Genomic DNA, 12,177 nt, shown 5'->3' with positions numbered 1-12,177 from the left:
TACTACACCATGAACTAGTACATACACATTCAACAGAACGTATCCCAGGTGCACCACGGCAATTAGTGTGCGCCTCAGGCTTAGAAGATACAGCTTTTGTCTGCTGTGAATTCAGGTGAAGCCTACCTCACCTTCTGCTCAGGATCTTTCAGTAACAAAGAATCCATGGATAGAGTTTTGAATGTAGGAGATCATTTTCAAATCTAACTTTGTATTACAAATTTCAGATGGGATGGAAGTCACAACAGGAGATCCACTGTAGGAACAGCAAAAAAAAAAAAAAAAAAACAAAAAACTGGGCAGGAAAAACTGACATACAATTCTTTCTGCCCTGCAAGGGACAGTGAAAGATTCTAGTTTCTGCCATGTATGAAATAGACTGGCATAGGACACAGTTTGATTTATACAACTGAGGAATGAGACAAAGTGATATAGCTGCAGTAGGAGTAGAGGAAAGGAAGGTATACATTCATGACTAAGTCCTGCCTCCCTCCTCAAAGTATACTTCCTTCTTCAAAAAGCAAGGTTAGATTCCAAACCTCGATATAAAACAGGGAATACATAGTAGCACTGCATACAAGGTAACCATAAAAATGTTTTTGTAGTCTCCTAATAAATGACCTTGTTTTATTTTCTGGGTTGTCTCCCATTAACCATTCTTTTCAGACTTGAAAGTTATTCAAAGAGAGAATAAACAATAGGATAAATGACAGTGTAAATTATCTTAATAAGGGCATTGATTGCCCTTCTGCATTGAGATTACACCAGTTATTCCTTTACTACATTTTGTAGTATTTTGTGTTCACTCAATAAAGTATTACTTACTTAGATGTCTTAATTCTGCTGTCTTTCTGTGTTCATATTGACAATGTAAGTTCGGTGTATTCAATGGCCTCAAATTTTTTCTTACAGGATAATTTTAAAACTAGTCTCTACAGAAAGTAAATTTGATTAATGAAAATGCTTAACTTAATCAGGTTTTATATCTAGCAGTATAATTTGTACCACTAAAATTGCAGCAATTATAGTGACATAAATATTTAACAATGAACCCTGCTGAGAACATTAGTCATGTGTTAGAAAGCATTTTGAACAATACTTTCTTTTCACATCATGAAGGGAATATCTGGTAGAAGTCCAAATCCCCATTGATTTCACTGCATTCATTTATTGTTTCATTAAACTTTTTAGTATAGTCTTTTTCAAGTGTCAGGCTGCTTTTCCAAGCAAAATCTTACCATTAAGAATTGTACAATAGTTTTATAGTAGAGGACAAAATGTTCCAAGAACCAAGACAGTATTCCCCTTTAATTTATAGAGTCAGAAAATTTGGTTGGCAGGAATATTTGGTATTTATCTGGTCCAGCCTCCTGCTTGAATCAAGACTACTGCCAGTCCTAGATGAGGTCATGTCAGTTCTGTCTAACTCAGTCTCAAGTCCCAGGGATGGAGATTACTCGCCCTCTTGTCTTGGAATAACCTGTTTCAGTGCTTCATGTCTCTCCCAGTGTATGACTATTTCTAATACCTGGTCTGAACATGCCAAAAAAAAAAAAAAAAAGTGCAGTCAGTTCTTCTAAGGACTGTGCTAAAGTTCACCAGTCTCCATGAGATCCAAAATTTGTATTGATTAAATTAAATGCTTCTAAATGCTGTGACAGGAAACTGTTATCCATCATTGAACATTGTTAAATTACTGTCCGATAAGTTGCAACACTACAAAACACCGACAGTGCTGTGCACACACACACAAAAAATTGTAAAATATTTCTTAAAAGCTTGTTCTAAAACACTTATTAAATAAATAAAAATAAGGACTAATGAATACTGGGAGGAGACCTGACACTTTAAAAGAGGTAATTCAAAGAGCGTTTGTTTTTGAAATGTATTTGAATTGAGTGATTTTGAAGCTGAGTATGTATTTCCATTTTTACCTATTGCATTCTGTAAAGATTTTTTTCATTCAGGATGCCTTTGTTTAGTCTAACAAGATCTTCTTACAGGGAATATCAGTTGTTTCAAGCACTCTCTATCCTGAACTTTATATTTAGTGGTACTTATTAAGTTTCTAATTGTCCATTCTTTCTTTCTCCTCTCCTTTTCCTCTTCCATTTCCTTCTCTCTTTTCCCTTTCCTATTCTTTGACTTCCATTTCCCTTTCCTTTAATATCTACAAGTGCCTTTTATGGAAGTTGACTGCATTTTTAAAGATTTGGTATTAGGCAGCTGGCTTTGTCATAATAAAGGTAGTCAAAGCAATATATAAATAAAAACTTGGAGAAAGAGATATTAAAGAGTGTGCGTTTGAAATATAAATTCCATTGTAGTGGTGATGGGAACAGAATCTGTCAAAGCTAGATCCTGGTTGCACATGATTGCTGATAGGATGCTAATCTGTACAAGTGGCAAGATTTGTTCATGAAATATTTTATATTATTGGCAAATCAGTATAACAGAAAAAATTGAAGAAGGTATCAAGATAATATGGTTTATCATTTGAAGTACAAGTATTTTTTGTAAACCTATAGCCTAAAAATGATACATGCATCAACTTTATTTTTTAAATACTGCACAGATGAGTTATTTTATATGGAATTCCTGCAAGTGTGTTTCTGTTCTGAATAAACCTGTGGAAGGTTTACTGATATGAATATCTGTCTCAATAGATTGCTTTTGTTCCAGGAATGTTTTCTTTTTTTCCCTGTGTGCTCTGCTGTTATTCTCATTAAAAATAAGTTGAAGTAAGGGTGTTTTTTAAATAAATGAACTTCTAAAGAAAATATATTCATTTTTATACCTGAAGTTTGTTAAATGAAGAACCCCATCTTTTGGATTCATGATGATTCAATATATTATAAATTATGTTGTCAATCCACAAATTTGCTCTTTTCTAGGCACTTTAGTTTACACTCCTGCTTGCTTTATTTTCATTAATTTATAGTACTGTGCATTTTGCAACTATGATTTTCCCATGGATTACTTAATCTTTTCTGACTAGTTTTTTTTTCAGTAGAAATAGGTATTAAAGAAAATCCTTGAATAGGGATGCTATTTTTGGTTCAGTTTATATAGTGATATCTCAAAATCCAGCCCAGTAAAATTAAAAACTAAATGCATGGAAGAAAGGTATTTAACATGGTAATTGTGTTTTCAGGTGTTATATATTAATATTAATAAAAATATTAAAGCTATTTTTGCCAAATGTGTTTTTAATGTCAGCTACTGAAAAGTGTTTTGTAAAGAAATTACTCATATTAGTGAACATTAGATTATATTAATTATACCTGATCTACTACACTGTGTATCTTTATTCATGGGTTTTTATTTGTATTCACAGTTAAATAAATGGCTAATACTTTTATTCCAAACTAATTTAATAATTATACATTATAGTGCAAAGAAATATGGAAAGTCTTGGAACAGAACCATTTTATCTGATTATTAAAATGGTGACATTTGTTTCTGCTGTTTTAGGGAATTACTTAAAGTTAGATATTGTGTCCAATTTATTATGATTTCACTGACAGTTTGATTTGCTATCGTTATCTTTATTTCATAGAGTGTGTAACTTGAAATATTTTCATTATTAAAGTTCATTTATTTGTGTTAGCTGAATTCTGACAGTTATAGCCAGATGCTTGAATGAGTATTTATGAAATTAATTGTTATTTGGGCAAAGCAGACAGATGGAACTGAGACAGCCAGGCTGTTTCTACATATGAATTAACATTTTGTCTATTGTGTAGCAAAATCCTTTTTTTTTTTTTATTTTTTCCCCCATACTTGTCCCCTGTGGCAATTTATAACTTCATTCTGTCAATATTTCTGTGAGCTCAGCTAGAGCTAACTGTTAGTCTCAGCCAGAAAAAAAGAGGTTATATACTCTTCCTCCCACAGTGCAAACACTTAGAATAAACAAAACAGTTGTTGCTCATCCCAGGCAGACCAATTTTGGGCAAAGTTCCTCATATTCTGTGTCATCTACAAGAGTCTCAAACATTTGTACAGAACCTTATTACTTCATCACCTTGAGTTACTCACTGCTGTCTTCCCATGACTTTTTCTCCTGCCCTTAAAAGAACATGAATCATCATCACAGAGAGAAACCTGTTTAAGCTTCATAAAAATGCTATTCTTTTTTTTTTTTTTTTCTCTGAAAGAGATTCAGGTATTTCCAGGGGACTCAGTTTTTCCTTGAGTAGTAAAATAATGAGTAATAGGTTCAGTAAAATGCTGTTAAATCAAAACACTCCACTTATTAACATGCACAGTAGTCAGGCTACATTCATCCTCTGTAGTAATATAGATTCAGATTAAAGGGAGAGAAGAAAAAAACCCCAAGCTATCCTCAAATTTGTAATGCTTCTTTGACAGAAATTTCACTCTGCCACCACAATCTCACATATATAGGAGTGAAGATGTTATTTCAGCAACAATGTCTCAGCTACTTTGTTTCAAAATAAATTTATATCCTTCAGTTAGATCTGACATCCTCAAGGGATTGAATTTGGAACTGGAATAACATTGTTCTATGCAGCAGATACCTCTCCAGTGAGAGCAATGTAACATGTGGTATTTCTGTTAATTAACCTCATATGAGATCCACTTTGGGATTAATGTAGAGGAGCTGTACTGCTAGTTCCCCTAACCTTCTTTTCCTTGGTAATGATTTATGTAATATATCACAATTCTTAGAAGGTTTCTGAGGCAGATTACTTCAATGAAAAGACAATTTAATATGCCAGACATTTTTTCCTCTCATTCTGCTGTAATAAAGTAACATAAACAACCTATCCTGGACCAGAGAAGCAGCTGGGGAATTTTGTTTTGGTTTTACTGACTTGGATTTATGGTACAATTTATTTCACAACAAATCTTGTGTTAGATGTTGTTTTCCCATGGTTCGTTTTGACAGCAGTTAAAAATCTGTGACAATAAAAGGAACTTTCCTAGATGAAATGCTTGCAAGCTGTATTTTAAATAGTATGAAGTTCTGCATTTTTTTCTAACATATTTCTGTGGGGTTTTTTCTGTACTGGGTTAATTTTTTTCAATTTATTGTAATTTGCTTGCAAATTACAAGAATCTGTAAAATAAAAAGAAGGAAAAAAACCCATTATTTTTTCATGACATGATTATACTTTAGAGTTCAGTATTTTTAAATCTGTAACATGATAAAATGATGATACTTAATGTTGCTTAAACTTTAGGATTAACCTATTATCACATAATAGGTTAAACTTAATTTTTTTATTCAGTAAGGTTTAATTATTTTCTGTTGTTGTGTTTCCTTTTAACTTCTGGCTGACAAAATTAAAAAAAAAAAACAAACTAGCAACAATATTCATGGCATATCTTGTCAAAAAATATTAATAATTTTGTATTAAAGCCTTAATATAGCATACTAAACCAAAACCTATATACCTGGCAACGTTTTGTGCCATTATGTCCTCCTAGGCTACCTTGAGACTTAAAGCCTCCCTTATAAATGGATAACACTAAGCTCTGAGCTGTTGTGAATCATGTTAATTTATTAATTAAATAACTTAAATTAGATAATTTATCTAATTTGGAGAGTTCACAAGTGACTGTTCTGCTTTTCCCTCTTTGGAGTATTCCTTCCAAATCTACTCCTCAATCTAACGAGTCACATCGTGAATTATGCCAGGAAAATCAATCCACAAAATTGAATTATCCAGCTAAAGCTCACAGATACTGTAATTAGAAGGACAAAATCTACGGATATAACAGCTGGAAGAAAATGTAAAATCTCAAATGATACTCTGAAAGAAAAGGATTTCACTTTCAGCATATCTGGAACCTGATATCCATCAAGAAATATGCCAATGGCATAATGTAAGCATATGGTATGCAGTGGACTGGTTCTTTTCACATTTATGCCCTGAATGTGAAAAAAATCAAAATATTCATCATGCCCAGGACTATTTTCCTGTGAGAAAAAGTTATTTGTGTATGGAAAGATGAATAAGCTGATTTTATACTTAAATAGCAGATACATACATTATAAAAAAAAAAGAACTTAACTGGTTTATGAAGTATTTTCTTCCAATCTCAACTCCTAGCGAGCAGTGAAATTTTAATTTCTCTTAGATTACTCTTCAGTCCCGCACTTTTGTAACACTCTGTGAGACAACTTCTTAATCTTAATTACTCCAAGTATTCTGTTACAACTGGAGTATGTATTCTAATCCAGAATGGCTCTTTTCTTTGTTTTCAGAAGGCCATAGTTAAAATTTTTCCTACATATATAATATATACACCTCACACCATCACTGATACTAAGTGGGTCCAGTTTTTGAGGACCTATTACACTAACAGATATGCCTGGGTTAATTCCACAAATGTAATTGCAAAAGTCATTGTATACATAGTGCTGTGCAGGGGATTCTAAAGTATACACTGATTCTTTAAATACTGCATATAAAAGTAATTTTATTCATTTCTCTAGGTCCCAGGAGTGTTTATAAAATTAGATCCTTAGGTTTCATGTAGCTAACACATTTGCATTTTTTTAACTATGGACTTGTAGTCGTGCTTTTATGTTGTTTAAATTTTAAAAACACTTACAGTAGCACTAATATTTGGTATGCCCTAAGGTTTCTTTTCAGTGAAATTATTCATCCTTGGAAAATAATCATGGCTGAAAGGCAAGTCAAATACTACTACTGCTTAGTTAAGTTTTAAATTTCATCTTAACAGAACTCAATGTTATATCTCCTAATTCTATTCTTATTCTCATGATGATACATTATTTTTTCATGACATGATTATACTTTAGAGTTCAGTATTTTTAAATCTATAAAATGATAAAGCTAAAACATGCGGGAAGACATACAATTCTACTGCTCTGTTTACAAGAAAACAGTTATGTTTCAATGGCAAATTCATGCAAAGTGCCCATAATAGAGTGTGAAATGTAGAAGTTACTGTTTTTCCAAATTCATTAAATCCCTTTAGCTTCACATTTAATGGGAACTCTGTCAGACTGCTGTATAAACTAAAGAAATAGAAATTCTAATAAATCTGCACTGAAAAGAATAACAAAGAGTATGGACAGAAATAATTATGCTTTCATTGGATATATAACTTGAAGGCTTAAAGCAGCTAAAAAAATGCTTCTTTATAATGAAAAAAATTAGGCTCTCTAGGACTGTGAAAGATACTACTGGCTCTATTTTAAGATATTACATTTCTACAGCACTTGCCAAGTACAGGGGAAGAATGACCTCTCTGCTCCTGCTGGCCACACTATTCCTGACACCGACCAGGATGCCTTTGGCCTTCTTGGCCACCAGGGCACACTGCTGGCTCATATCCAGTCGGCTGTCACCAGTAGCCCCAGGTCCCTTTCTGCCTGGGCATTGTCCAGCTACACTGTCCCCAGCCTATAATGCTGCAGGGGGTTATTGTGGCCAAAATGCAGGACTTGGCACTTGGATTTATTAAACTTCATCCTGTTGGACTCTGCCCATCCACCCAACCGTTCCAGGTCTCTCTGCAAAGCCCTCCTACCTTCCAACAGATTAACACATGCTCCCAGCTTAGTGTTATCTGCAAATTTACTAATAAGAGACTCAATCCCCTCATCCATGTCATCAATAAAGATACTGAACAGAACTGGTCCCAGCACAGATCCCTGAGGAACACCACTGGTGACTGGCCACCATCAGGATGCAGCACTGTTCACCACCACTCTCTGGGCCCGGCCATCCAGCCAGCTCTTAACCCAGCAAAGAGTGCTCCTGTCCAAGCCGTGGGCTGCCAGCTTTTCCAGGAGTGTGCTGTGAGAGACAGTGTCAAAGGCCTTGCTGATGTCCAGGTACACAACATCCACAACCCTTCCTGCATCCACTAAGTGGGTCACCTGGTCATGAAAGGAGTTCATCACACATTGTTCCTGCTGCTGCTCAGGGAGTGGAGTGCTTCCTCTTCTCCAGCACATGGTCCCTCCCATGGGAGACAGTTCTCCATGAACTACACCAAACTGAGTCCATCCCGTGGACAACAGTTTTCCATTAACTTCTCCAGAGTGGGCCACTCTTCCCCAGGATCAATTCTTCAAGGACAGGCTACTTTAGCATGGTTTCTCCACAGGGTCACAAATCCTACCAGGAAACCTGCTCCAGTATGGGCTCCTGGAATGAGTCTGCAGGTCCCTGCCAGGAGCCTGTTCCAGCACAGGCTTCCCACAGGGTCAAAGCCTTCTCTCAGCATCCATCTGCTCTGGTGTGTGCCTCTTCCATGGCTGCAGGTGGAACTCTGTATCCCCATGGTCTCCCATGGGCTGAAGGGGCACAGTGGCATCTCCATGGGCTGTACCATGGGCTGAAGGGGCACAGTGGCATCTCCATGGGCTGTACCATGGGCTGAAGGGGAATCTCAGTTCTGGAGCAACTCCTGCCCCTCCTTCTGCACTGATCTGGCTGTCTACAGGGCTGTTCCTCTCACATCCTCATCCTACTCTTCTCTGGCCACAAATACATCTACACAATAAGTTTTTTCCTTCTTAAATATGTTATCACAGAAGGCTACTGTCACTGATGGACTCAGACTTGGCCAGAAGTGGGTCCAGCCTGGAGCCAGCTGGGATTGGCTCTGTCAGACATGGGAGAAGCTTCCGGCACCTTCTCAAAGAAGCAACCCCTGTAGCAGCCCCGCTACCAAAACCTGGGTGTGCAGAGCCAATCCACTGTGCTCACAATCAGAACATAAAATACTGCTCCCCATCAAGGTCCTTAATTGTTGCCTTTGGCTTCTCTAACACTGACTTCACTGTTCCTTCAGAAGCATGACTTGCTCAGTCACAGCAATGATTTTTTGCAGATGAAAAAAGGGACTATTAGCACTCAACAAAAAAGCTGATGTACTATTATAAAACCAATGTACTGTCAGAATATGAGACTCATTAATTTACAAATAAAGAAAGCAAATTATGAAATTGTCTTACAGGGTTTTTTTATAAATTTATTACTTCATCAAATTTTATTCCTTTTTTTTTTCTTTCCTTTAGCTATGGTTGTTCTGAGCAATTTGGAACCAAATACAACTTATGAAATCAAAGTAGCTGCTGTAAATGGAAAAGGGCAAGGAGAGTATAGCAAAATTGAGATCTTTCAGACCTTACCTGTCCGTGAGTAATCCTTGTGCTGTTAAATGAAAATTATTACTATTATTATTATTATAATTATTATTATATTCCTAGATTTGAATTATGATCCACTGTAGATAATGCTTCAGGTTTATTATAATCCACTTCCCAGTGTATTATATCAGTTTATGTCAGTTTTTACATTGTTTCTCAGAAATCATGTTTTGTTATTCCACCCTTTCAAGAAGTATGAGTGTACTTAAATTGGAGCATTTATCCCATTATCTTACATTTTTTAGATTCAGAAAAGCCTTTATTTCATATAATGGAGCACAAACCATGAGAGATACTAGAATAAGGAATTTTTCTTATTAACACTCAGGGTATTATCCACATCTAAGAGAAGTAAATTGGCCATTTCTTGAGACATTTTGCCACCAAACTATGGTGCTATTGTTCTGCAATTATCAAGCATCAAATAGAACTCTTAACCTATGGAAGAAATTATGAGAATAAATTGTTTTTCCTATGACTACATGCAAATGAGAAATTCTATTAAACCAATTTTGTATTTGTAGTAACTGTAGGCCAGAGGTTCAGATTAAAATATTAAGGGCAAATGAAAAATATTTTTCTCAAATTATCTTTAAATAGAAACAACAGTAAATAAATTAAATACATAGAGAGGAGAAAAGCAAAGGAACTACCAGATGGCAGTGTACAGTAATCAAACAAACATGTTGAAATACATCAGCAGCTACTGCCAGACGAGTCTGTCATAAATCTCTTGCAGCAGAGCTGTTTGCTGAATAGGGCAGTACTCAGTGTAACTAATACTGGCCCTAAGGGAATGAACAATAAAAGTAATGTAACTACAAAGAACAGAAAATATTTATGTGATATTATATTATATTAGATTACATTACATTATATTTATTACTGTGTTATGTTATATTATTTTATGTTTTATTGCATTATATGTTTCTTCTGTTTTAAAATATTAACTTGACATCTTTCAAATTTCTTTTTCATAGAAGCATATACATATTCTAAATATATTCCAAGACAGATAACCTATCAGTATACTTGATGAAAGAATGACACAAACTGAGAGACATCATGCCTATATATAGATATATGTATAATATGTATCTTTCTATCTGATAGAAAGCTAGATAAGTTTTATGTTGTGATCTAAGTACATTTATCCTTACTTTAGTAAGTACTAAACACAATACAATTATTTCCAAAGGAACAGTATCTCTCTGGGTAAATGCACATTTACAGATATTTCAAAGATAAGACACTTCAGTATATGTTCATTTTAAAAAAAATGTAATAGGCATTGCATATAGAAAAGATAATATGTGAATTTTTGACTGGAAAAGTGTCTGAAAGTGGCCGTTAATCTTTTGATTGCATGTTAAGACTACCTTTATCTTATTATTATAACTTAAGACATTTAGTTTTAGATTTGAAAATATTATTCTTTGCTTTTACTCTTGATACTGACTTCTTTAAGAAGTTGTTATTCTTAGATATCTTTTACTCTAATTTGACTTGGTACATTTATTGGAGAGTAAATTTACTTTAAATTTAAAAACTGTATTGCAATTTAGAAATCTCACATAGGATTAAAGGTTATGCTTAAGTTATGTATGCTTACGTGTAAGAGAGTGTCTTTTAAACTTCAGTATGAGTAGCAGGTTACCAGCCTTGCTGAATTGATGACGAAATGATTTTGGAAGGAAATTCCATTTAAAAATGTTGGAAGTCAGAAGATATCAAACAAATGAATATTTCTTTCATACTTCACATAATTTTATTTCCTTCCTTGTATGAGGAATCTACATTAGAACATATTTCAATCATATTTCAATCACAGTATTTAACATTCTTATAAAGGCTGTTTTCTAGTGCCTGGAATGATCATATTTATTTTAACATTTTGATTAAAATTATTATGAACAAGTTCCTAGCTGTAATTTAAGAGTTATCTCAGTGCTGATTTATTATTATTATTGTGTACTGTTTGTTTCCTTATTTAGGGGAGCCAAGCCCCCCTTCAATTCACGGACAACCAGAGAGTGGCAAGAGTTTTAAACTTAGCATAACTAAACAAGATGATGGAGGTGCCCCCATACTGGAATATATTGTCAAATACAGAAGTGTAAGTATTACAGTTGATCAAAATAAGTGAATTATGCTTGTTAATATCTGTTTATAATGCAGAGAAAATTGTTGATATTATTTGAAATTTACCAAAGTGGTTTTATTCCAGAAAATTATTTGAAAAAAAAAAAAAAAGATATAGCATGTTTTCTTTTGGAAATGAATTGCAGCTGACAGCATATAAAATAAAAATTGAAAAAAAAAAAAAAAAAAAAAGCATTCAGCTATTCCTAAAGGTATACTGAAAATTCATGTTACCAAGAAAACTATATTCTTTTTTGATTGCATAGTAAAAGTGGGACATTCGTGTTCAGCTTTTAAAAACACAGTAAATTAGCTAACATTAAAATTACACACTTAAAGGCTGTTTGAACAGCAAATTTTCAATCTATTAAAAATGCATCTGTATTGATAGAAAGCTATATTGGAGTGCTCCATATTAATTGTAAATGGCATTAATTAGCTGATCACATTAAATATCTTTTATTTGCCTGAATTCCAAGTCTTATCTTACAAAAGCCATTGACACATTGTTGGGAATTTCATTAGTTTCAGGGCATATATCTGTTTTTAGAGAGTCATCAAGCAGAGTTTTTTTGCATTCTGCCTTCTAAAAAGCTCTGTTTTGGTGTTCTATCATCATATCCAGCAAGTTTAAAAACCAGGCTTTTCTGCATTATATAATATATTTAAAAAAAACGTTTTGTGGGTTTCTTATTATTAATAATAATGTAGCTAAAATACATTTCCTGATCTACTATGTTTAGAAATTATTGGATTGAAGAAGTAGCTGCAGAGCTGGAAAAAGTGATGTGTTTCATTACAGTGTGAATTTTTTAAAAATTTCCTTGTGTAGTACTTTTATTGAGTAGACCTATTTTACCGGAGTGTTACAG

At 34.0% G+C, this 12,177-nt stretch overlaps 1 protein-coding gene across 1 annotated transcript in view; it reads left to right on the top strand.

The window, feature by feature from the left end:
* NCAM2 (neural cell adhesion molecule 2) overlaps nucleotides 1-12,177 on the top strand; it is a 140,664-nt gene that overhangs the window by 88,416 nt on the left and 40,071 nt on the right. Inside the window, exons 13-14 of the mRNA XM_053969832.1 lie at nucleotides 9,032-9,151; nucleotides 11,158-11,279. Of these exons, the coding sequence (XP_053825807.1) occupies nucleotides 9,032-9,151; nucleotides 11,158-11,279 (242 nt within the window). The remainder of the gene's footprint in view (nucleotides 1-9,031; nucleotides 9,152-11,157; nucleotides 11,280-12,177) is intronic.

The sequence above is a fragment of the Vidua macroura genome, chromosome 2 (genome assembly GCF_024509145.1).
Source record: "Vidua macroura isolate BioBank_ID:100142 chromosome 2, ASM2450914v1, whole genome shotgun sequence".
Taxonomy (NCBI): Eukaryota; Metazoa; Chordata; class Aves; order Passeriformes; family Viduidae; genus Vidua; species Vidua macroura.
This window is presented reverse-complemented; position numbering and strand designations above follow the sequence as displayed.